The following is a 27,204-nucleotide window of genomic DNA, read 5'->3' on the forward strand; positions in this document are numbered from 1 at the left end:
ATAATTTAATAATTGCTCTCTGTACCTTTTCTGTAATGTTATGGTTTGGGCTGTATCACCTCATAATAAATTAAAATTACTAAACTCCTGTAGTGAGAATTCAGAATAGACTCATCTCAAAGTCTGTCTTATTCCAGTTAGTGTTACCGCCAGGTTCCAGAGTACTTTACTGTAATAAGTAAATTAATACAATTTTCAGAAGATACAGACCTGAAAATGAAGTACTACTATCTTTGGTTGCTAGATTTCTCAGTACTCTACTGATGGGCTTATACAAGCATTGTTCTCAGGTTTGTGATTAATTTCTGCTTCCTAGGGCAAATCGTTAAGTCCTACTTCCTTTTTTGGTAGAACACGGACTTGTCTATCAAATCTTAGACAGTTAGTCCCGCCCCTTAAAACCTGAAGGAGGTAAAATTGGGACAAAAAAAGAAAGAGAAGAAGGAAGTGTATTACAGAGCAGGTGGTAAATGTGTGAGAAGTATTACCAGGAGAGAAGTAACATAGATTGAAAACATAAATCCTTAAATAGTTTTAGATAAAACCATGGATGCTAGATCCATAAATATTTTTGTGAGTATGAAGAACCTTAGAAATATCCCGAATCTAGATATTGAAGTTAGACTAACAATGCCTTCCTAAAACACTGCCCTCAATGTCCCTGTGAAAACCATATTAAGCCGATTGTGTAATGAACTGATCCAGTATAATCTCCTCCAATTCCATTTTGGACTTTGAACATGAGGGGTCAGAGTGAGGAAGCAAGTTGCTTGGGATTGCAGGTTTGGAAGACCATAGGTGATCTTTACTAAACCTGACATTGTGTCCGTGCCTTAGTCCAGGGGCAGAGTGAAGTTCAATGGAAGGTAATCTTATGAATGACTTTTTAAATTTAAATTTTATTTTTTCAGTTATTTTCAGTTATTTTTATTTTATGAATGACTTCTAATCACTTCTCCTCCTAGAGATTTAAATATTCTATAAAGCTTCTAAAGCTTTCAAAATTCAACATTAAAACCTTAAAAAAAAAAAATGATTTCCAGCTGAGTAAAAGTGAACCGCCTTTTCCTTGCTTTCCCCCTCGCGTGCTTGAAAAGTCCGAGGAAACAGAGGTCAGATCCTAACCGCTGACGTCCCGCCCCACTGAGTAGTGGAAACAGGAAGAAAGGCGCCGCAGGGGGGTCGGAGAAGGGAACCGGTGGGCGGTGATTACTCTTGCACACAAAAAATCAGGCCATTTAGGGGAGGTGCTTGGCGAGGCTGGGAGTCCGACTCCGCTGGAAGCGAGCCTAGAGAAAGAATTAACTGGAAATTAGCCAGAGTGGGCGCGGTGCCGCGGTAAAAGTCCCCGCGGTGCCCGCGCGAGCCGCGGGCTGGGGCAGGTTCGCTGCTGCTGCAGCCCTACTCGGGGTGCCCGGGAAGGAACGCGCCAGGCAAGGGTGAGCAGAAGGCGGTGGGCGGGGAGGAGCAAAGTGGGTGCAGGGGGCGGGCTTGAGAGGTCTTTGCAGGCGTGAAACTTCTCTGCTCCCTTTTGCTGCTAAACGCTGGCTTTTCAGTCCGTCGCCTCTGCAAGGGAGTTGAGTTCCTGTACCCTGGTAGGTAAGTTTTCCCCATGCTTAGACTCCAGGAAAAAACTTAGGACGGTAAGTCTTCTATGTTTACGTGGTGAGTTACTCACTTTGTATTCTCAAGCCAAGCGAACTCCGGTTTGAACGCCGCCCACCCCCGCCCCGCCCGCCTGCCCGCCGCCCTGGAACTCTGGGGGTCCCAGGAAGGTTAAATCACAAGCCTTACGTGGCGGAGTCGAATTCACCCTGAACCTCGGCTGGCTCCAGGGTCTCGGTGTACTCCGCGCTCTGTACGCAAGTTGTAGTACTGTAGGACGTCGTTACTGTTCAGACAACTTGGGTTCAGCCTAAGGGTGTGGAATCTTGCGGCGCGTCTGGACACATTGGCCTTTGCACCTACTAAAAGTACAAGAAGGATTTGCTTCTCGGGGTTCACTTTGCTAGGCAAAAGGAAAACCAGTAAGTTTAATAATAATAATATAACAACAATAACAAAGTGCAGGAGAACGGAGATAAACTGTCTGATACTATAGCCAGCCCCCCAGTGTGAATGAGAAAGTCATGGGAAACTTATTTGGGAGGGGAGGCCTCAGATGTTACTGCTGAGGCTGGCCTGGGAGAGTGGAGAGAAGGTGCATGCAAATCTCCCATTTCCTTGCTTCCTTGGAAATATTCCTAAGACCTTTTAGGCTTGGAGGCGCCCTTTTGTTTTCTCCTTTGCCCTCTGTCTGCTTTCTCTCCAAGAGAGTGCCTAGTGGGTCATAATTAATCATCCATTAGTCAAACAACCGTGGTTGTACGGTCACTTGGAAAATTCCCCAGATCCTCCAGTTTATGTAGCCTTTCCACCATTTAAGAGTTGAGTTCTTCAAGTAGAGCGTTGACTACAAAGCTGCACATACCTTTTGCATACCTTTTGTGGGGGAGGGTGGAGGTTACTGTACTGGGAGTTAAGATAGTAATAGGGTTTGCTGTCCTTTGCTGTTTCCAAAATAAGAGGATTATGTGGGGACTTTGGGCATTTTTTTTAAATGGCAAATCAGTCTGAATTTGAATATTGCTCTTGGTGGTAGACAAGTACAATTTTTTTCTTAGCATTTGTTTTTGAGTGGAGTTTATTAATCACTGGGAAAGGAGGTCAGCACGGGCCCCTGAGAACAGCCTTACCTCACCTTCTTCCAGAGCCCCAGCATTTTCTCCCCAGCACCTGGGCTCTGAAGCACAGAAGGCCAAGTCTGCATTCACCTTGCCCCGTTCAAAAAAAATCTAGAATTGATGAACAGCAACAAGGCCATTGAACTATCCTTTTATTTATTTATTTATTTATTTTTTAAATCTTGTGGTTAGTGTTAGGTTTGTTTTAGAAGATATGAAATTGCAGAGTCATGGCTCAGGGGTATGTGACCAGATTTTTTGTGTGTTTCGCAATATTGATGTTGCAATGCCACCATAAATAAGAAGAGACCTTTGCCTTTTCTGGCTCAGAGCCTGTAAAGAGAAGAGGAGTATTGCATGGTTGAGAGATAAAGACTCAACTGTAAGAGAAACAGTAGGGGTTAGGGGCTGTATTTGGGTGAGAAGGGCAGAATAGGAATATGAGATGACAGAAAAAAAGGCTCCCAGAAAACCAGAGTGGCCTAGAATTCTTAGCCTGGAGGGTGCATAGCCCATGAGCTAAACACTTGAGAAAACTTGGTTCCAGTCTTGGTTCCTCCACTGTGAATTTGGGTTACATTACTCACTATCTCTTCAGGCTTTAGTTTCCTTCTATGTTAAAGGCAGGAACAGATACTGCTTACTCCCACTACCTTAGAATCTTCTATATCAAGTGAGATAATGGGAAAGGTTTTTGAAAACCCTCAAATGATCTCCTCTGTGCCTAGAACAGAGCCAGAGTAGGAGCTTATTGCTAAATACTTACATAACATTTGCCAGTTCCCCTTGCTTTTCTAAGCTCTTTAGACTTCCCTCATTTTATACTCAACAAGAGTCCTGTGAGGTAGGACATATTATTAACCTCATTATACAGGTAAGGTAAGTAGGTTCCAGAGAAATTAAACCACAACCAGTAAGTGACAGAGCCGGACTCTAGTCCGACTCCAGAGTCTCCATGTGCTCCGCACTGCTCTTTGTCCCTTCAAAGGCGGTCATCTTGGCCTGAGTCCAGCTCTCTGGTGAATAAAATGGAGGTATTATCTGCTATGCCAACCAGTGGTGGACAATGAAGGGAATGATACCCTTGGACAAATATAATTCATTCTTGTAACATTGCATTCTTTCTAATTCGTAACCGAGTTTCATGTTTTGTCTTTTCTTAGATTATTCATACCTCGTTCCTAGAATACTCAAAGCACTTAACACTTTACCCTCTTAATTGTTAATACTACTACACTACTCTTCTCCCTCCTGGCGACCTTCTCTAGTAAAAAGTGTTGAGAAATTTTGTGGGGATTTTTTTCTTAAAAGGGTTTATCTGCTTATTAGAGAGAGAGAGAGAGCACGAGTAGGGGTAGGGGTGGGAGAAGGGGCAGAGGGAAAGGGAGAAGTGGGGCTCTGCCCCAGGACACCGAGATCATGACCTGAGCCAAAGGCAAACGCTTAGTAACAACTGAGCCACCCAGGTGCCTCAATAATTTTGTATTGACTGCAGTTCCCAGCCATGATGTAGGCCCAAGACAACTTCCTGACAAATCAGCTTTGGAAAAAAAGTCTAGGCCAGCACCGTCTTATTCCATACTGTAAATCATTTCTGTTTCTTTCTTTCCTCCTCCTCCTCCTTCTTCTTTTTTAAATTAACATATAATGTATGATTTGTTTCAGGGGTACAGGTCTGTGATTCATCAGTCTTACACAACACACAGTGCTCACCACAGCACATACTCTCTCCCCAGATCACTTCTGTTTCTCAGTGTCTTGTCTTTACTCTTCCTCACCTGGCCCTTGGGTGTATCCTGGAAGTGCAAGACATTGGTCTCTGGAAAGTGGTTCATGGACCCTTAGGATGTGAAGTCAGAGGCTCAGCATTGGCCCGTCTCCCCAAATGACAGACTTGAGGAGTTAAGCCACATTCTTGGTGTTGGAAAAACTGTTGACGCGAGGTGCGCTTTCAATGTGCTGTTCACAATGAAAGGAAAAAACCTCGCATTGCCCTTTTCCTCCAACTGCTGACATCTCCGTGTTCTTTTCCTACCAGCAGCTCTGGAAGGCTTCCACTTTTTCTCTACATTTTCAAAACCAGTTTTCACTGAAAGGAAACTATTGTCTGAACTTACATTCCATTGCTAAGTACATTTTATTCTGTAAACATCTGTAGCGACCTACAGAAACTGTTTAGTTGTAAAATTATTGCTAAATAATAACGGTTCTGACCCAATAAACTTTTCTTAATTTTTTTTTTAAATTAATATTTCTGCTGTTTCTTCAGATCTCTGTCCAGAGGCATAGTACTTAAGGATCCCTTATTAAGCTAATTACTTTACATGAGCTTTGAAGGATAGCACAGTTTATTCATGACTTCCTCCCCAACCCCTGCCCCCACTACCAGAACAAGAGCAGATACATTAAATGGTACTAAAAGTATTACTTTGCAATGAGAACTTATATCACATTCTGTGCTTTCAAGACTATTGACTTATGGAGGTGGATTAATGTATCGTATGCTTTCGGTTTTGTTTTGTTTTTTAAAGATTTTATGTATTTATTTGACAGAGAGAGAGAGATCACAAGTAGGCAGAGAGAGTGAGGGAAGCAGACTCCCTGCTGAGCAGAGACACCCCCCCCCCCCCATGCAGTCTTGATTACAAGACCCTGAGATCATGACCTGGGCGGAAGGCAGAGGTTAACCCACTTGATCCACCAGAAACCTCCTGGTTTTGTTTTTTAAACTGAAACATACAGTTTCTGTTTGCTTAAATCCAAAGTACATATTCAGGCCACCTTTCAAATAGGGGTGACTGGGGCGCCTGGGTGGCTCAGTTGATTAAGCATCTGCCTTCCACTCAGGTCATGATCCCAGGGTCTGAGATCAAGTTCCTATTTGGGGGGGGGGGGGGAAATCCCTGCTCAGCAGGAGGTCTCTTCTCCCTCTGCCCAACCCCCCAGCTTGTGCAGGCATGCTTGCTCTCTTTCTCTCTCAAATAAAGTCTTTAAAAACAAAACAAAAAATAAACAGAAAAATAAAATAGGGGTTACTTTGGAAGCTTTGGTTTCTTTATCTGAAAAATGGGAGCAATCTTACCTACCCTGTAACATTGTTGGGAGAAGAAACAAGGTAACAGATGTGAGGTGTGAGGTGTGCCGGCCACAGAGCGGACATTCATTCAATGTTAGTTGAATCTGCATTGAGCAGTTTCCAGTCTCTTGAAGAAGACAGTGCAGTGTAGTGTAGAAGATACCACGTCAGGGACCCAAGTTTATGTCCTAGCTTGGCTGCTTAATGTCTCTGATTCACATTTTCTTCATCTGTAAAATGCATGTAGTTATGAGGACTGTCCTAGTATAGTGACAAAGATTACATAACACATAAAGTATGTGGCATAGCTGGACATAGAGTGAACTCTTGTTAAGTGAAGCATATATTGGGGCACCTGGGTGGCTCAGTGGGTTAAAGCCTCTGCCTTTGGCTCAGGTCATGATCCCAGGGTCCTGGAATCGAGCCCCACATCGGGCTCTCTGCTCAGCGGGGAGCCTGCTTCCTCCTCTCTCTCTCTGCCTACCTCTGCCTACTTATGATCTCTGTCTGTCAAATAAATAAATAAAACCTTAAAAGAAAATGAAGCATATATGTATGTGTATGTTGTTTATATCATACTCACAGCAATACGTAGCTATATGACCAGCCACAGGGTACAAAAAAAGATGCAGATTTACAGGTTATTGGTAGATGGATAGAATGATCAGAATTTGATCAGTGGCAGTCTGGTAAGGTGGCCTACAGGGGTCGAATCTCCAAGGCAGGAATGGACATTGTGTCCAAGAGACTGTGCTCCATGACAAGCAGGTTAAATATTGTTTAAGCTTTGGGTGTGAACAAAGATGTGTGTTTATGTGCAAGAGAGAGAAGTAGCAGACAGCAGGGCTGATAACAGAACGGATCAAGAGGGTGTTAAAAAGAATGGCTACCCGATAGAGTAGGGAATTTACATTTTAAGCTTTGCCCTAAGTCCTTACCCACTTTGACTTCAGTATCACCAGGATGCCTTCGCTTTCCTTCTGGGTACATTCCCAGTTATGCTTCCAACTCCAGACAGTTACATTTAGTGGAAGGTAAAGCAACAGGAAGAGTTATATAAAGTTAATCTTGCTTCCGTTATTCCTTCTATGAGAGTACCCTGAATACCACTTCCTTGCTTTGCATTTTCCCCACATTTTGTTTCCATTGTCCTGCCTCTCCTTATTCTCTTGCCTTGGTATTAATGACTAAAATCATGGTGCTAATGATGATCATAAGAATATACCAAACTTTATGGAGGGTTCTTCAGGGGCCAGGTGCTGTGCTAAGTATAAGTGTATTCCGTATTTCCACATGTTATCGCAGTTAAATCCTGACAACAAACCGGTAAGTTAGGAACTATTCCTAGTCCCATCTTATAAATGAAGAAATTTAGTTCCAGAGAGGCCAAATCTCTCAGCCAAAGGTAACAACCAAACAGTGGGAAGGGAATTCAGGTCTTGTAGCCTGGGATCTGAAATACTATTGAAATGACAAAAAGCTGTAAGCTGGATTTCTAAAGCAGGACATATATTAGAGCTTAGACGTTTCTTTACCTTTTTAAAGATTTTATATATTTGAGAGAGAGAGAGAGAGAGTGAGAGAGAGCTTGCGTAAGCCGAGGGGAGGGGCACAAGAAGAGGGAGGGAGAGAATATAAGCAGACCTCCAAGTCAAGACTCAGTGTCTGGACCCTGAGATCATGACCTGAACTGAAACCAAAGTTAGAGGCTTAACTGCACGAGCCACATGCCCCAGAACTTGGGCACTTCTAATCAAACATTAATGGTGCTGCTATGGATGTAGTTTAATGTTTATAAAGAGAAATCCATGACCTTTGGTCTTTTGTGTCCAACTTGTGGTTTATCCTGATCCTATAGTAGGATTTTAGTCTATCTTTACAGCATTTTTCCCATTTATTTTTGCTTCTCATACCCTTACATTTTCATGCTTGTTTGATATCTTCAAGCTTAATGTTACAGAACTAGAAAAAAATACATTATTTATTTTGAAATTTTAGAAAAGATTATTTCTCCAGCAATAACCAAAGATACTTTGAAGAACAATAGGGTTAATATTGCAATACAAGCACACAGAGTGACTGTCAGGTTATTTGAGGTATTTATGTCTGCTTTTCCTATCTTGTCTAAAATCTTTTTAAGATTCCAGACCAAAATTGAAAAATGGTGGACCTCACCGAGCTAATGGAGAATGAAGTATTCATGGCCTTTACTTCCTATACAACGATTATTCTTTCAAAAATGATGTTGATGAGTACTGCAACTGCATTCTATAGATTGACAAGAAAGGTAAGACATTTGGAGGCAATATTTTCCTTTAAGGGTTGGCATTTTGGAAAACAATTTTCTTAATTTACTTTTAAAAAATGTTTCTTTTTGGTAAAGCCCAATGGCACATTATTTAAAGTTGCAAATGCAATATGTCATCATTTGGTACAGATGCATCTGATATATTTATGGAACAGGTACTTTCTACTGGAAGCTAGTAAGTGGTTTTTTCATTGTGGCTTTTGCCTTTCATCAGGCTGCTTTGTCTGTGAGCTTCTTGGAGTATCAAAGTTTTCAAGAAAACTCTGTGATTTTGAAGTTAATTTTGCCAAATAGAGTTTAGAAAACACTCATTTTTCAGACAGTTAGCTGGTGTTTTTAGTTCTATTTCAGGTCAAGGATATGCCTTTGGGAACAGAGAATTAAGTCCTTTTTATCAGTAGAGACTTTTCTTTCTTTTTTTTTTTTTAAGATTTTTAAATTTATTTACTTGACAGACAGAGATCACAAGTAGGCAGAGAGGCAGGCAGAGAGTGAGAAGCAGGCTCCCTGCTGAGCAGAGAGCCTGATGTGGGGCTCGATCCCAGGACCCTGGGGTCATGACCTGAGCTGAAGGCAGAGGCTTTAACGCATTGAACCACCCAGGCACCCCTATCAGTATAGCCTTTTATGACTGGGCCAAAGCATTTGAGTTTTGTGCAGTTCTGAGTTGTTAAGTGGATGCTACTTATATCCAGCATCATAAGAATGGTTTTTGTTTTTCTTTTTGTTTTCTTAAACTGAAGACTTGGGGAAGGTGTTAGAAAGATTTTGAAAAGTATATCCTCTACCCAAGCCGGGTTTGTAACACAATAAGAGGCAGGTAGAGCAAAGCTACCTTGATAAACTTGAACTATTTCCATTGGTGCGGTCCCTGTCTCTAATCAGCAGCTTCTTCTGGAAACCACCTATTTCTCATTCTCTTTTAATTTTATGTATTTATTTGAGAGAAATAGAGAGTGAGCAGGGGAGGAGGGACAGAGAGAGAGTATCTTAAGCAGGCTCCATGCCCAGGGCAGAGCCCGACACGGGGCTCAGTCTCACGACCCTGAGATCAAGCCCTGAGCCCAAATCAAGAGTCCCATGCTTAATCCACTGAACCACCCAGGTGCTTCCGCCTGTCCTGAGTTTTTGTCCTTCAGAGACTTGCTTTTCTCTGGAGGTTACAGTCATCTTAAGTTATTCCCCTGTCACTATCTTGAGGTATAATTCCTTCCCAAGGGCATTTTCATTTTAATGGGGGCACCTACCAACATATTTAAGTCTCTGTGGGGTCCAGGTGTCAGAGCAGCAGGCTGTAGAGTGGATGCCTATTCTCTGAGTCCACAATGTCCTCTATAAACAGAGTTGCACTAAGCGTAGCTTAGAAGAAAAGGAGAAAAGAGCTCAAATGTGTGGAGTGCCTGTGATACGTACCAGGAGCCTTATGGTGCTCTTTGTATGTGTGAAGTAATAGAATTGTTAGTATTATCATGGGAAATGGGCATTGGTCCCCCCATTTTATAGATGAGGAAGTAAAAGTCAGAGGTTCAGTAGCTTACCCAAGGTTATATACCGATAAAGAGGGAAGCTGGGCACCTGGGTGTCTCAGTTGGTTGGGTGATTGCCTTTGGCTCAGGTCATAATCAAGGAGTCCCACATTGGGCTCCCAGCTTGACGGGGAGTCTGCTTCTTCCTCTGACCCTCCCACCTCTCATGCTCTCTCTCTCTTTCTCTCTCTAAAATAAATAAATAAAATCTGTAAAAAAAAAATAAAAATAGAGGGAAGCTGAGATTCTCATTCAGATTGCTTTAACTCAAATCCCATGCACTTCCCGTTGTAATACATTTATTTACTTACTTGAAACATACTTATTGAACATCTAGCATGTGCCAAGCATTTACTTAGAAACAAGACAGACAAAGCTGACCTCAAGAGCTGAGTATCTTATCCCTTCCCCTCAGTTCTTCTTAACATCTTTATCTGAAATAAATGCTTGTGTCACATTAAGAAAAATACTATAATATTTATGGATTTCTAAGCTGAAATTAGGCTAATTTTGTAGTTCATGTTTTTCCTTATTATAAATTATTGAACAGTAGAACATACTTAAATATTTTTAAAATACATTTTTCAAGTTTCAAGGGATGGGGAAATCATATCAGGCAGCATAATAATTTGCAGGAAGGAATAAATGAGCATATGCCCTAGAACATGTACTTGGTATTTTTAGGAATGCTATTCAGCTTCTTATATTTCACTATATTATTCAATCCAAAGAAAAGAGATACACATATCCTAACCAAGTATAAAATACATTTCCCGCCCCTCATTTTTGCTTTCTTTTCACTATTTTTATACATTAGTTTTTATTTAAGTTCTTATTTATGCTTTTCTTTAAAACTTCTTTGTACTGGTAAGAAAAACTTATAGTATAGATCCCTCCCCATGTGTGGGCTCCAAATTTTCTTTTTATAAGGGCCAACCTGGATGCCTGTATTTCTAATGTTAAAATGCAAGTAACTTACAAGGTAGCATACTCCCATGTTATTTTGCATTTGAAATACATTTTTTTTTTTCTTGGAATTTGGAATAGGTTTTTGCTAACCCAGAAGACTGTGCTGGCTTTGGCAAAGGAGAAAATGCCAAGAAGTATCTTCGGACAGATGACAGAGTGGAACGCGTACGGAGGTAAACCAGCTGTGTCCTGAAATTATTTACTTGATCAAAGAATTTTGGTCAAGGAGTTCAGTGAAGTTGTTGGGGATCATAAAAAGGGAGACAAGTCAGCCGTCTTAACTAGTCCGTATAATAATTGTAGAAAACCAGGGATCTAGAAGCCAACTCTCCCTGCAGTTGCACACATTGCCCATTTCCTGCTTTGTTGGGGTTAATGACTTTGTTCTCTGTAGGGATTTTTCAAAAAGAATTACAGGGAGAAGATAAAATGAAAATGGTGAATTTTTGCAGTTTTGTCCTGTTTTCTCCAGAGATAAGACTGTCAGCGTGTGTGAAAGGCTGAACATACTTTTGCATTAAGACTCAAAATATGAATGTGGGAAATCTCGCCCTCCTTTCTGTCTCTCCTCTCTAGGTATTATGTTTAATGTACTGAGAATTCAATGAACAATGAAAAGCAATAAGCCAAGATACCATCCGTACAACCTCCTAATAATATAATTAATATACTGCTTTTAAAAAGCAAATTGAATTCTAGTTCTAAAGGTATACTTCTTAATCCTTGCCATAAAGTCATGTAAATTGCCAACTTTCTTTTTCACCTTTACTGAACTGTAATTAACAAATAAAATTGTAAGTCATTTAAAGTGCACAGCATCATGGTTTGATACACGTATATGTTGTGAAAAGTTTATCCCCTTGGAGTCCATTAACACATCCATGACCTCCATATTTACCACCCCCTTTGTTTTTTTATGCGAACATTGAAGTCTAATCTCTTAGCAAATTTCAATTATAAAGTACAGTGTTATTAACTGTAGTCACCATGTTACACTTTAGATCCTCAGGCCTTCCTCACCTTGTAACTGAAATTTTGTGTCCTTTTACCAACCTCTCCTTAATTCGCCCGCAGCCCCTGGCAGCCACCTTTCTACTGTTTCTGTGAGTTTAACTTTTTTTCCCCTTTTAGAGTCCACGTATAAATGATACCGTACAATGTTTGTCGTTCTCTGTCTGCTTTATTTCACCTAGTGGAGTGCCTTCAGGTTTCATCCATGTTGTTGCCCATAACTTTTTTAAGGGTGAATAATGTTCCATTTGCACATATATACCACATTGTCTTTTTTTTTTTTTTTAAAGATTTTATTTATTTATTTGACACAGAGAGAGAGATCACAAGTAGGCAGAGAGACAGACAGAGAGAGAAGGGGAAGCAGGCTTCCTGCTGAGCAGAGAGCCCAATGCGGGGCTCAATCCCAGGACCCTGGGATCATGACCTGAGCCAAAGGCAGAGGCCCAACCCACCAAGCCACCCAGGTGTCCCACCACATTTTCTTTATCCGTTCATCTGTTGATGGACACTTAGGTTGTTTCTAGATCTTGGCTATTAATGAATAATGCTGCAGTTAACATGAGAATGCAGATACCTTTTTGGAACAATGGGTTTTTTTTTCTCTTCCTCTCTCTCTTTCTTTCTTTTCTTTCTTTTTGGATATACACCCAGAAGTGCAATTGCTGGATCCTCTGGTAGTTCTATTTTTAATTTTTTGAAGAATGTTCAAACTGTTCTCCATAGTTGCTATACACGTTTACATTCCCACCAACATGGTTCCCTTTTTTCTACATCTTTGCCCATTTTTGCATTTATTATCTCTTGTCTTTTGACAGTAGCCATCCTAAGGGGGGGGGGCTAATTAAAACCATTGATTTTGATGCAAAAGTCATCCAAAAATCAATGGCTGATTTGATCCAAAAATCATCCATTGATTTTTGGATGACTTTTGGATCAAATCAATGGTTTTTGATGTTTTCTTTGGACAAAAATGACTACTCAGGTCCTTGCTTATTTATTAATTGGGTTACTGTCATTATTGTTATGGATCAGTACAAGTTCCTTGTGTATTTTTAATATTAACCACCTATCAGATATGTGGCTTGCAAGTATTTCCTCCATAGATTGTTTTTCCATTTTGATGATGATTTCCTTTGGTGAGCAGAAGCTTTTTGGTTTGATATAGACCCATATGTTTATTTTTGCTTTTGGTGTCAAATCCAAAGAAATCATTGCCAAAGTCAATGTCACGGAGCTTACCCTCTATGTTTTCTTCCAGGAATTTGATGGTTTCAGGTCTTACATTCAAGTCTTTAATCTATTTTGAGTTAGTTTTTGTATATAGTATAAAATAGGGTCTGGTTTTATTCTTTCACATGTAGAAATCCAATTTTCCCAACACAGTTTATTGAACAGACTATTAAAGAGACTTTCCTATTTTAAATTATTAGTTTTTTTTGCAAAAAATTAATTAACTAGAAATGCATAGTTATTTCTGGGTTTTCTATTCTGTTGCATTGATCCTGTGTGTCTGCTTTTATGCCAGTAGCATACTTCCTCGATTGCTGTAGTCTTGTAATATAGTTAGAAATCGGTAAGTGTGATACCTCCAGCCTTTTTCTTCTTTCTCAGAATTGCCTTGGATTATTCAGGGTCTTTTGTGGCTTCCTACAAACTTAAAAGTTGTTTTATCTATTTCTCTAAAAAATATATGGGATTTTAAGAGGGAGTGCTTTGAAACTGTAGCTCACTTTGGATATTTTAATGGTATTAATTCTTGCAATATGTGAACACAGAATTTCTTGCCACTTATTTGTGTCTTCTTTGATTTTTTTCATTAGTGTCTTATACTTTTTCATCAGTTATAGATCTTCCACCTCCTTGGTTAAATTTACTCTTAAGTATTTTATTCTTTTTGATGCTATTATAAATTGAATTCTTAATTTCTCTTTCTGCTAGTTCATTGTTAGTGTAAAAAAGGACAATTGATTTAAATGTACTGGTTTCATATCCTACAACTTCACTGAGCTCATGTATTAGTTCTAACAGTTGTTTAGTGGAATTAGGGTTTCTGGTATAATATGTCATCTGCAAATAGAGACAGTTTTACTTCTTTCTTTCCAATTTGGATGACTTTTCTTTTTTGCTCTTGATTAATTGGTCTGTCTAGGACTTCCAAACTATGCTGAACAGAAGTGAGAGTGGGCATCCTTATCTTGTTCCTGATCTTAGAGGAAAATCTTTCAGCTTTTCATGATGTATGATGTCTGTTGTTAGCTGGGGATTGTCCTGTATGGCCTTCACTGTGTTGAAGTACGTTCCCTCTATATCCCATTTGTTGAGAGTTTTTGTCATGAAGGAATTTTGAATTTTGCCAAATACTTTTTCAGTATCTATTGAGATGATTTTACTATTTTTGTCCTTCTTTTGTTAATGTGGTATTGATATATAGATGTTGAACCATTCTTATATCTCTGGATTAAATTTCATTTGATAATGTATGATTCTCTAAGTCCTTTTAATTAGATTGTTGTATTTGGTTTGCTAATATTTTGTTAAGGATTTTCCTATCTGTGTTCGTCAGGATATTGACCTGTAATTTTCTTTTCTTGTAGTGTCCTTATCTAGTTTTAGTATCAGAGTAGTGCTGGCCTGGTAAAATGAGTTTGGAAGTGCTCTATTCTCTTCTACTTTTTTGGAAGAGTTTGAGAAGAATTGATATTAATTCTTCTTTAAATGATTGGTAGAATTCACCAGTGAAGTTATCTGGACCTGGGTTTCTTCGTTGGGAGGTTTTTGATTACCGATTCAATCTCATTACTAGTAATTGGTCTGCTCAGATTTTCTATTTCTTCATTATTCAGTCTTGGTAGGTTATATGTTTCTAGGAATTTGTCCATTTCTTCCAGGTTGTCCAGTTTGTTGGTAATTGTTCGTACTAGTCTCCTTCGTATTTCTGTGGTGTCAGTTGGAATGTCTCTACTTTCAAATCTAATTTTATTTATTTGAATCCTTCATTATTTTTTTTCTTGGAAAGTCTAGGATATATCTTATTTCATCTTTTTAAAAAAACAGTTCCTCATTTCATTGGCCTTTTCTATTGTGTCTTTAGGCTATCTTTCATTTATTTTGTTGTTTCCTTCGTTTTTCTAATTCTGGGTTTAATTTGTTTTCCTTTTTCTAGTTTCTTGAGGTTTAAAGTTAGGTTATTTGATATCTTTCTTTTTCTTGGTGTAGGTATCTATCACTATAACCTTCCTGCTTAGAACTGCCCTTGCTGTATATCAAAAGTTTTGGTATTTTCTGTTTCTATCTTTATTTGTCTCAAGACTTTTTAAAATCTCTCTTAATTTTCAACCCATTTGTTGTCTAGTAGCATGTTGTTTAATTTCCACGTATTTATGAATTTTCCAATTTTCTTCTTGTAATTGATTTCGAGTTTCATACTGTTGTGGTTGAAATAGATGCTTGGTATAATTTCAAACTTCTTAAATTTATTAAGGTTTGTTTTATGGCTTAACATATGATCTGTCCTAGAGAATATTCCATATGTATTTGAGAAGAATGTGTATTGTTGCTGTTGGATGGTGTGTTTTTAAAATGTCTTTTGGGTTCATCTGAGCTAATGTAGAGTGTAATTCTAATGTTTTCTTACTGATTTTTTGTCTGGATGATCTATGTATTATTGAAAGTGGGGTATTAAAATCCCTTAGTATTATTACTGTATTGTTACTTCTCCCTTCAGATCTGTTAATATTTTCTTTACTTATTTACGTGTTCCTATGTTAGGTACATAAGTATTTACTAATGTTATATACTGATGAATTGACCTCCTTTTGATTTTTTTTTTCTTTTTGTGCCTTCAGTTAGATGAATTCCACTGCCCTGTTTTTAAGTTCACTAATCCTTTCTTTTACTTGATCTGGCCTGTGTTGAAACCCTCTAGGGGATTTTTAAGTTCTGTTATCTTATTCTTCTGTTCTGTGATTTCTTTATGGTACTTTTTAATATTCTCTATTGCTTTTGAAACTCTGACTCTATTCTTGCATTTCTCTCCTGACCATGGTGAGCATCTTTTGACCATCATTTTCAACTCTCTAGTAGGCAAATCAATTTATTTCTATTTCATTAAGATCTGTTTCTATAAATTTATCATGTTCTTTGGTTTGAAATATATTCCCCTGTTTTTTCATTTTCCTTGGCTCTGCATTGGTTTCTGTGCATTAGATAAAACAACCACTTCTCCAAGTTTTGATGGAGTGGTGTCACGTAGGAGATGAAACTTGTCAGTCATGCTGGCCTGAGCTTCTGGTTGTTTCTCAGACTTTTGTGATTGTCCAAGTGCCTTCTCTGTTTCTACTGGCTCCCAGTAGTTCTGGGTGTGCCAAGACTTATCACATGTTCAAAAGAGAGGAACACAGTCAAGATCTAGATGTAGGCTGACTGGAAGCTGGATGCTCAGGTAGCATCAGGTAGCTGGGAAAGTATATAGTTAAGCCTCTTCTAGGGAGATCCTAAGATTTGAGCATTTTTGTCTGCTCTGTCTGTTCTGGATCTAAATATAGCCATGGGGAGTGATGGCTGCAGTGACTGCTTGGGTTTGCTGAGAATGATCCTTTGTTTGCTGTATTTTTATGGGACTCATGAGTGGTAGTGCCATTAGCTTTCATTGTCAGGTGATCGAGACACCCCTAGGGCTGCAGCCAAAAGCTGGAGTGTGCACAGGTGTATGAGCTCCTTCCAGAGAGATTTTGGTGACTGGCCTCAAGTTAGAGGGAGAAGGTGGGCAAGACATCTACTGGCTTTCCTGGTTTCTAGGAAGGATCAAAGCCCAACCTTAGATGCATGCATGCTGACACTTAGGCAGTAGATTTCAAAGTATGCAATTGGATCCCTCTCAGGAAAAGACTGGGAGATGGACAATTTTGCCTGCTCCTTCTGTGCTGACACACAAGTCTACTGCCTCCCTTAAGAATTTCTCTTCTGTTTGCTATAGGTTTTCTGGGTTTTGAGGATGCAATCCTCATTGATTTTCTGAGCTAGATATTTTGGGGCTTTGCCCTTGGGTGAGAGTCATAGACATTTGGGCACTAATATGGGGCCCAATCCCATTGCTCCTCAGAAGCTTGGAGTTGGGAGTTCCCTCTCAACTGTATGACACCATGTTGAGGATAGGATTTATGGCAAGACTGGGTCTCAGCCTTTCCTACCCACTTCAGTGTGGGTATTTGCCAGGTGTGTAGGAGTCACTTAGCTGGTTTCTGGGTTTCTTTCAGAGGTAATTACTTTGTGTGTGGCTGTACATTTGGTGTGGCTGTGGGAGGAACGGAGTTCAGGAGCCTCCTATGTTAGCATTTTGGATAACCCTCTTCCCCTGCAGAATTTTTTATAATGGGATTCTTTTACCGATCTATTAGTTACCTTTTTCTCACATCTGAAACATCAAAGTTATATACCATCTTCTCATTTAGTATTTTCTAATGCTCATCCAAACGTGGTCCAGTTTTAGGCACATTTCAAGGAATAAGTAAAATTATATAAAGTTAAAGAAACAGCGACATATTTTCATAGCCATACATAAACTTAGAGATATTGAGTTTTGTGGTGAATAGTTAAGATAGGAAACATCATGAGTATATTTGATGCACTGTTTCAATTTGGTGAGTATGAATACTAAACTGGATACTGAAATAAAATAATTTTACTTCTGTAATTCAGGAACCAGGTGGAGTTTCTAAACATTTTAGGATATATATTTGCATTATAACTTTTTTTTTTTTTAAGATTTTATTTATTTATTTGGCAGACAGAGATCACAAGTAGGCAGAGAGGCAGGCAGAGAGAGAGAGAGGGAAGCAGGCTCCCTGCTGAGCAGAGAGCCCGATGCGGGACTCGATCCCAGGATCCTGAGATCATGACCTGAGCCGAAGGCAGCGGCTTAACCCACTGAGCCACCCAGGCGCCCCTGCATTATAACTTTTTTTGATTCCCTGCAAAAGTCCGAAGCCCCTCCCAAGATTTCTGCAGATTCCCTCCAGTATAAAATCTCAAGATTCCCTCTCAATCTGGGTTTCTACACATGTGCATATTTCTAAAGCCTCGATTTTGTTAGGCTGATGTAAACTTTGCTCTTTCCTCAACTCCCAACAAACCAACTTTAAAAATGTGACTTGACTGAAGAAAATAGGCCTGACTACATTGAGGTGCAGAGTTTCCATTATGACAGACATTTCATGTTGTGTGTTTGACAGAGCTCTGACGGTGTCCTGCCGCATCCTCTCCCTGGGGAATTGCTCTGCACCTTCTTCCCCTCAGATAATGCCCGCCATGACACCATTTTGCAGGCTCTTCTTTGGCTCCATATAATACTCTTCTGCTCTTCCAGTACCGAAATTATGCAAAAAATTTAACCCTAAGTTATTTATTAAACAATAACTTTTCTCTCCGAAGAGGAGGTCTATGCTAGGTAGTTTGATAAAATGTTAACTTCTGCTTCTCTTAGTTAGAAAGAATATGAGACCATATTTGTTAAATTAGCAGTCCTACCGAGTCAATCAGCCACTCTTAAAAATGAACTGTGCCAAGAATGCAGATCTAAAATAGTTTCAGGACAAAGAATCAATGTGAAAATTTCAAAGAGTCTCAGAAAATTGTTCAGTGTTATGATGAAAAAGAATAAACAGTAGAAAAGGTGAGTACGGCTTTGTGGAGTCACCAAAACCACCAAAGAGACATTAAACAGCTTTAAACTTTGTCTTCACCTTTTTATACACCCCTCGTAGAGCAGGTAATCACACAAATGATACTGATCATGACCCTACACTCATAACATTGCCCAGACTTGCAAGTGGTAACAAGTAGACCCTAAATAGCATTAGTAAGTTTGAAGGGAATATCCAAGTGTCACATGTGAAAGCTTAACAACATATATTTTATTTTGATATTTTTAGATTCTTTCCCATTCTCCCCTCTCATAACCCCTCTTCAACCATGCCCAGAAGACTGTACTTCTAGAGGAGAAAGCCTTTTTTGAAACTAATCTTCTAGTCAGGTTGTGAACAATTGACCTTAGTTCTCAAAGAAATCCATGTCCTTGAGGAGGTGCAGCGACTGTGTGCACAGCGCCCCCTGGTGATCTGACACTGCCTTTTCAGTGTGGCAACAGAAGAGTCTCCAAGAAAGACAAGGTGTCCAGTTTCCAGTTGTATTTTTTTGAGACCTTATCAACACCATCAAAAAGTTTCTAGTAACATTTCACTTTTGGAGATACCTTTCATATAAAGAGTTTCCGCAATATCCTCATTTCTTTTTTAACCTGGATTTTTCCCCCATTACTTCCACATATAAAGCAATCTATTAGTATATCCCAATGGCAGGGACAGAATGGGGCTACAGATGAGGTGAAAGTTATACTTTCAGGTATGCAATATTGAGAAAATTCATACGTACATATATGGGACAAATAATTAAAAACATAAGGCAATATGTGTGGAAATATCAAGATAAGTGGCTTAAAGTGACTTGCATTCTGGACAGACAGAAGTCAGTAATGATTAGAAAACAGTTTACATACGTATTTACTTAATCCCCTCTCGCCATGTTCTGGAAAGAATATGAGACGATATATACATTCAGTACAACAAGATGAAAAGAAAGTTGCAAGGTAATCAGGGCAGCAGGAGAAATAAAGAGTATCATTCAAAAGGACAAGAAGGAAGGTTTGGGTTTAGTCTGTAGGGCAAGGAGAGATGTTTAGAATATACTACCTTCAAAGGCAGAAAATACCTTTTCACTGGGTGTTTCATGGAATGTCGGTGACCCTCACAAGGAACTAAAGCAAGGGCTAGGAGTTGAAGTGGCTTCCCTTCTGGCCCCAGTACTTGAATAAAGCATTCACTGAGAAATCGTTTTGTCTACATTACGGTCACCACTTCTATTAGGGTACTATCAAAGAGCTTTAAGACTGGATTGCTGCCCTTGTGGGGTTTATCACTTTTCCCTTGAAAATAAGACCAACATACATGTAGTAATTAAGAATGATATAAAGAAACTGCTTATTAGATATTAAGTTGTGGGGGACAAGGTATAAGTTCGTAAAATATTTAGGAATATTGCTTGAAGCATATTAGGATTTGGGAAGAGGACGAGAAGAGAGATCATGGCAATTTGGGACAAATTCTTTGTGGGAGTTTGGGCACACTGCTATATGCTGAGCATGAAGAGCTTTGGCTGAGATATGGGAGTTTGGGGAGATGGTGATTGTTGAACATGCCATGTGTAATAATTTTTGGTAATGACATAAAACAGAATTTTTTTTTTCATTTTGAAATACCTAATAGCTAAACCCAATAGCTAATAAGCTCTCTCAAAATTCTCCGTTTCTAGTCTAGTTCTAAAGCAATTTTAATTCTGGAGACTGAAACAGGGATTTTTTAGGTTTTAAAAGGAAACACTTCAGAAAAAATCAAGTCAATAATAAATGTGCCTTCTGTTCACAGTCCTAGCCAGAGAAATCCAAGGTGCTATGAAATAGAGGAGCTCTTCTTCTAGTTGTGGGATAAAGATTAAATTTAGGAAATGTATCTATTGTCTATCATTTTTGTGGGTTTTTTTTTTTTGTACTTTGCTCCCTCACTTAGCTAATTCTTTTTGTAATTTGGGGATAGATTGGCTAAAATCTTACCCATATTTGAAAGGCTACTTGTGTATTCTGCTGTTTGGAAGTTGAGAGCATAAGATTGTTGGTATTGAATTGGGAAATTAATTGTTGGCAACCTAGTAGTTTGGGTGAATGGGCAAGGATTGTCTGAGTAACCATGCTGTAGACTGGCAGAAGTGAGGAAGGAATCTTGAGAAAGATCATAACTAAAAGTTCTTTCTTTTGGAAAGAAGAGTTTTAGCAAGAATCGCGAATTGCTATTGTTCTTCAGAAGAAAAAATGTTTCATAACTACAAAACTGAAGTGAGTTTTATGACATAGATGCAGTTTTGATATTCTTGAAAGGGCAAAATGTCTTCTTTGTTATATGTTGAGATACACTAAAAATAGAAACAAAAATAATAAGGCAGTTTAAATTAAAGCCAAATGGGTTAAAGAAACAAGGCAATTTGAAAAAAAAAAATTCTTATTTTAACATCCATCAACTTTATATTTAGTTTTAGAAGAAAGGGGAAAATGAATCAATTTCTGTGGATTTTGAACTTAGTGTTTTGCTAATCATCTTTCCCACAGAGCTCACCTGAATGACCTTGAAAATATTGTGCCATTTCTTGGTATTGGCCTGCTGTATTCCTTGAGTGGTCCAGACCTTTCTACAGCCATCCTGCACTTCAGACTCTTTGTTGGAGCTCGGATCTACCACACGATCGCGTATCTGACACCTCTTCCCCAGCCAAATCGGGCTTTGGCTTTCTTTGTTGGATATGGAGTTACTTTTTCAATGGCTTACAGGTTGCTGAAAAGCCGATTGTACTTGTAAAGAGAGTCATACGACTTGTTATTTTCCGAGAATTCTGTACCTCCAATTTATAATGAATGCTTTTTTAGATTCTATGTGGAAGGGGAGCAGAGAGATTAAGATGGGGCAATCAGTCTGAATGTTAACATCACCAATACCCTTTATTCTTGTTTTATATTTGTACTCAAAATTTCACATAATTCTTAAGTCTTTTGGCTTCTTCTTTATGTGCCTTGTTGTAAATTCTGATTATAATTTGTAACATTCATTCAACATTTAATATTTGAAATCTACAAAAATGGTGAGTACATGTGTGATAAATCTATATTGCAATATTGCTGAATTGGATGTATGAAATAAAGAATTTAAACAATAGTTTTATTTGGTTTAATTTTTCCCAGTTTGTATTTTTAAAAGTTTTAAACCTACAAGAAAGTGGAAAAGTAGTAAAATGAACTTTTATATATGTTTCACCTATATTTGCCAATTGTTAACATTTTTGCATATTTGCTTTTGCTCTATCACTGAAGGTTTTTTTTTTTTTTTAAGATTTAGTTATTTATTTTAGAGAGCGTGAGAGAGAGAGAGAACAACATGAGTGGTTGGGGCAGAGGGAAAGCAAATCTCCAGCAGACTCTGTCCTGAGCATGGACCTCGATGTGAGGCCTGATCCCATGACCCCGAGATCGGGACCTGAGCCAAAACTAAGAGTCAGTCACCCAGCCGACTTTCCCACCCAGGCATCCCTATAACTTTTGATCCAGGAATCAAAGGAGAACCACACAAGCATTTTGTTATCACTTCTATATAGTTTTCAATAAAATAGAAGAGCTCTTTCATTTCATTTTCTTTCTTTCTTTTTCTGTCTTTAGTAGCATCGACTTTTTTTGAGGGATATATACTGCTCGTTGTTTTACAGAATGAACCTTAATCTCTCTTAAACTTGTCTATTATTTTCTTATTCTTAGATTCAGATTAAACATTTTTGGTGATGTGTCTTTCACATCACAACAAATCAATAGGCATATGATATCAGTTTGTCCCATTATCGGTGATATTAAATTTGATCTACATAAAAATATTACTATATCAATATAAAAACTAATAGACTATATAAGCATACAAACCTATAAACCACATATAAATCCACACAGATTGAGATTTTTTTTGTCTTAAATGGAATTATCTGTTTTTAAATCCTTGTAATGAAGGATGAACTTTTAAAATATCAACATTTTTGTTGTACTTGCTATTAAATTTATATTAATTATTCATTCTGCTATCTTTGATTAGTTATAATTTTAAATACATATTCTTAAAAAGTGCTTTTAGTTGCTCATAATTGTTCATTTAGATTTACCACACAAGAGAAAATCATTGTGTGGTGTTTTAGGCCTCATAATTTGAACAACTCTGAGGTTCACAAACAGAACCTATTGGACTACAAAGAATTCTGTACCTATTTCTCTTTTTTATATTATTTCATTTTAAAATTTTTATTTATTTATTTTTTTAACATATAGTGTATTATTTGCTTCAGGAGTACAAGTCTTACATAATTCATAGCACTCACCATAGTTCATAACCTCCCCAATGTCCATCACCCAGATACCCTATCCCTCCCCCAACCCAGCAATGCTCAGTTTGTTTCCTGAGATTGAGTCTCTTATGGTTTGTCTCCCTCTCTGGTCCCATCTTATTTCATTTTTTCCCTCCCTACGCCCCACAACCCCTATCCCTTCCTCTCAAATTCTTCATATCAGAGAGATCAAATGATAATTGTCTTTCTCTGATTGATTTATTTCACTTAGTGTAATACCCTTGAGCTCCATCCACATCATTGCAAATGGCAAGATTTCGGTTTTTTGGATGGATGCATAGTATTCATATATATATATATATACCACATCTTCTTTATCCATTCATCTGTTGATGGACATCTAGGTTCTTTCCATAGTTTGGCTATTGTGGACATTGCTGCTATAAACATTCGGGTGCACGGGCCCCTGTGGATCACTACGTTTGTATCTTTGGGGTAAATACCCAGTAGTGCTATTGCTGGGTCATAGGGTAGCTCTATTTTCAACTTTTTGAGGAACCTCCATGCTGTTTTCCAGAGTGGTTGCACCAGCTTGCATTCCCACCAACAGTGTAGGAGGGTTCCCCTTTCTCCGCATCCTCGCCAGCATCTGTCTTTTCCTGACTTGTTAATTTTAGCCCTTCTGACCGGTGTGAGGTGATAACTCATTGTGGTTTTGATTTGTATTTCCCTGATGCCGAGTGATATGGAGCACTTTTTCATGTGTCTGTTTGGCCATCTGGATGTCTTCTTTGCAGAAATGTCTGTTCATGTCCTCTGCCCATTTCTTGATTGGATTATTTGTTCTTTGGGTGTTGAGTTTGCTAAGTTCTTTATAGATTTTGGATACTAGTCCTGTATCTGATATGTCATTTGCAAATATCTTCTCCCATTCTGCCGGTTGCCTTTTGTTTTTTGTTGACTATTTCTTTGCTGTGCAAAAGCTTTTTGTCTTGATGAAGTCCGAATAGTTCATTTTTGCTCTTGCTTCCCTTGCCTTTGGCAATGTTTCTAGAAAGAAGTTGCTGCAGCCGAGGTTGAAGAGGTTGCCACTTATATTCTCCTCAAGGATTTTGATGGATTACTGTCTCACATTGAGATCTTTCATCCATTTTGAGTCCATTTTTGTGTGTGGTGTAAGGAAATGGTCCAGTTTCCTTCTTCTGCATGTGGCTGTTCAATTTTCCCAACACCATTTGTTGAAGAGACTGTCTTTTTTCCATTGGACATTCTTTCCTGCTTCATCAAAGATTCGTTGACCATAGAGTTGAGGGTCTATTTCTGGGCTCTCTAATCTGTTCCATTGATCTATGTGTCTGTTTTTGTGCCAGTACCATACTGTCTTGATTATTACAGCTTTGTAATAGAGCTTGAAGTCTGGAATTGTGATGCTGCCAACTTCAGTTTTCTTTTCAACATTCCTCTGGCATTTGGGGTCTTTTCTGGTTCCATATAAATTTTAGGATAATTTGTTCCATATTTTTTAAAAAGTTGATAGTATTTTGAATATGACTGTAAAGATGAAAACTTAAAAAGATTCTAAAAAAGTAATTGATAAAAAGTTGGTTTAAAAAAAAAGGAGAGGTTTTGGTGAGTGCTGTGAAGTGTGTAAACCTGGTGATTCACAGACCTGTACCCTTGGGGATAAAAATATATGTTTATAAAAAATAAAAATTAAAAAAAAAAAAAAGAGGAAAGAATGTGATCAGGCTGGAGACTAAAACAAAGCCATGCACTAGATTTAGGGTATATTTTGATCTGTTAAAAGAAACTGTCTCCCAAAATTTAAAAAAAGGAAAAACCTATATGTATATAAAAAATAAGGCTGGGGCGCCTGGGTGGCTCAGTGGATTAAGCCGCTGCCTTCGGCTCAGGTCATGATCTCAGGGTCCTGGGATCGGGTCCCGCATCGAGCTCTCTGCTCAGCAGGGAGCTTGCTTCCCTCTCTCTCTCTCTCTGGCTGCCTCTCTGTCTACTTGTGATTTCTCTCTGTCAAATAAATAAATCTTAAAAAAAAAATAAGACTAACTGCAATAAAGGGATAGAATATGACTATAACAATGAAAATTTAAAAAGGTATTGATAAGATAAAATAGTTAAAAACATTAAAATAGGAAAGAGGAAAAAGTTTAAAAAATAGAATAAGAAAAATAAAATTTAAGAAATTTAACTTTGAAAGACTAAAGAATCATGGAGAAAAAGGCCATGAATTCTATGTTCTGTATTCCAGTAGCTCTGCAGTTCCACAGTTCTCATTGATCCGAAAACATGGTCTTGGCTGGATGTTCTTGCTGATCTTCTGGGGGAGAGGTTTGTTGTGGTGATTTTCAAATGGCTTTGCCCAAGGCAGAATTGCATCGCCCTTGCCAGGGGCCAGGCTGAGCAATCTGCCATCATTTTGCTCCCAGTAGCTTTTATTCCCTGAACACTTTCCGTACAGGTTTGGAGGATGGGAATGAAAATGGCGGCCTCCCAGTCTCCAGCCTGTAGGAGCTGAGAGCTTGGGGCCCAACCCCTAAGTGCACCCTCAGAGAAAAGCAGTCAATCCCTCCTGTCTCCCTGGTCTCCAGGAGCTCCGAGCTCACCTGGCTTGTGACTGAACGTTTCTATCTCTGGTGCACAGCCCTGTTCGGAGTCTCCAAACACAGCCAATTCCTGCAGCGCACTTCCGTGCCACTCCTCCTGGAGGAGGAAGGTGAGTCTCCAGTGATCTGCCACTTGTGGTGTCTCTGCTCAAAGAGCAGTAGCCTGACTGTGCCTCGGATCATGGTTTAAGGTAACCCTGAGCTGAGAGCTCACTCCTCGGCTCTGTCTCTGTTGCTGGCCTCCCTGCTCTGATACCTGGGAGCTTTGCTGCACTCAGACACCCCAGGTATTTCTGTGACCCCTTGGGTTCTGAGACCACACTGTCCTCGCCAGGGCTCTAACCCCGCTTAGTCTCTGGAGCGACATCCCTCAGTAGAGCAGACTTCTGAAAGTTCTGATTTTGTGCTCTGCTGTTCTACCACTTGCCGGGACTGGGCCCCTCCCACCGTGGTCTATCTTCCCATATATCGCCTTAGAGTTACTCCCCTGCACGTCCTACCTGCTAGAAAGTGGTTGTTTTTCTGTTCCTAGAATTGCTGTTACTCTTCTCTTCAATCTGCTGTTGAGATTGTAGGTGTTCAGACTGTTTTGATAACTATCTAAGTGAACTCCTGGGGCCCACTGATATTTAGGCTGCCTACTCCTCTGCTATCTTGCTCCTTCTCACTTTATTTTATTTTATTTTATTTATCTAACATTAAAAGCAGCTTTGCATATCATGAGTCTTGGCTTCAGAAAATCTTACGTAATTAATGGAAAAGACCCTGAACTTGAAGTGAGTAGCCCAAAATTCAAGAATTGGATTTGCCTGTGTAAACACACACACACACACACACATGCACACACACACACACACTGTTCTTTGGATTTGGATAACCTATTTACCCTGTCTGAGCTGTAATTTCCCCAAAATTCTTGTGAGATTTTTTGAAGGTCCAATGATCCATGTGTGTATTTCAAAAAAGTACTTCCTAAACAAAAAATTGTCCTCCATGTGTAAAGTTATTTCAGAACTCTACCAGTCATAAATATTCAGTTAGTTGAGTTTTTCCTAGCTTCATGGAAGATCTCTATTTAAGTGTGATCACTTTTCTCATTGTTTTCTTAAAATTTCTACTTCCCTGGTAGTAATTCTCAGGGTAGGAAAATAGGGGACGGTGACTATCCTAATAGTTACGATAGATCACCTGCTAATATTTGATATCCATTACTAAACAATTATTGGGATAAAAATGGCCATTTATATTTTATATTCTCGGAGGCCTAAGAACCATGTGTATGTGTAGAACACACTTAAGAAGAACTAAAAACACCCAGAGATTACCTACTTCCATTCCCAAGTTTGAATAATAGTTGTAAAGACCATTTTAAATGGTTTCTAACTGTATTTTTCCTCAGAAGAGGAGCTGTAGATGTTGGGGGATTTATTAGTGGAATTGTTTTAATGGAAGCAGGTGGATGAAGGGGCAGAATATTCACCGGTCTAGTCTCTCCTGCCTCCAGGTCTCCCCACCTACCATGTGAGAGCCTGGGCTGTGCAGGAAGTCTGTGCAGTGAGCAAGTTTAACCTGTGATTGGATAGACACAGAGAAATGAGTGCACAGTTTACATAAACACTGTTACCTGTGAGGGGTATGGTGGCTATTTTCATGTTTCTGTCACTTAACTAGAACTCCGAAAGTGAGGATTTTGTTTTATTTATTTTTGTATGTAGGTTCTCATTCACGCACACAGACGTGCATGTGAACTTATTCATACCCGTGCGCCTTGTACACAGAAACACCACACTCACACATAGCCACGTGAGTACTAGCACCATCACCAGTACTAACAAGTATGGATACTTAGTGATGCAGTAACATGGTACTGCTTCATGCCTTGCTCTCTCCTCACTTACCCTAAAACAACTCTACCATAAGTAAGTTGAGATCCTTCTGCAGAAATCAGAATATAATTAGCTGTAATTCTTATCGATGCATTATTTAG

General features: G+C 39.0%; 1 protein-coding gene across 2 annotated transcripts; it reads left to right on the plus strand.

The window, feature by feature from the left end:
- Positions 1 to 1,147: 1,147 nt before the first annotated feature.
- MGST1 (microsomal glutathione S-transferase 1) lies at positions 1,148 to 21,428 on the plus strand. 2 transcript variants are annotated; one of them, XM_082742399.1, is made up of 4 exons: positions 1,148 to 1,439; positions 7,940 to 8,086; positions 10,681 to 10,775; positions 20,828 to 21,428. In XM_082742399.1, exons 2-4 carry the CDS (start codon positions 7,961 to 7,963, stop codon positions 21,072 to 21,074), a joined length of 468 nt encoding a protein of 155 aa, XP_082598525.1. In that variant the 5' UTR covers positions 1,148 to 1,439; positions 7,940 to 7,960; the 3' UTR covers positions 21,075 to 21,428. The 2 variants fall into 2 exon arrangements, with proteins under 2 accessions (XP_082598525.1, XP_082598524.1); XM_082742398.1 differs by having other exon boundaries at positions 1,422 to 1,599.
- Positions 21,429 to 27,204: the final 5,776 nt, after the last annotated feature.

The sequence above is a fragment of the Mustela nivalis genome (genome assembly GCF_964662115.1).
Source record: "Mustela nivalis genome assembly, chromosome: 7".
NCBI lineage: Eukaryota > Metazoa > Chordata > Mammalia > Carnivora > Mustelidae > Mustela > Mustela nivalis.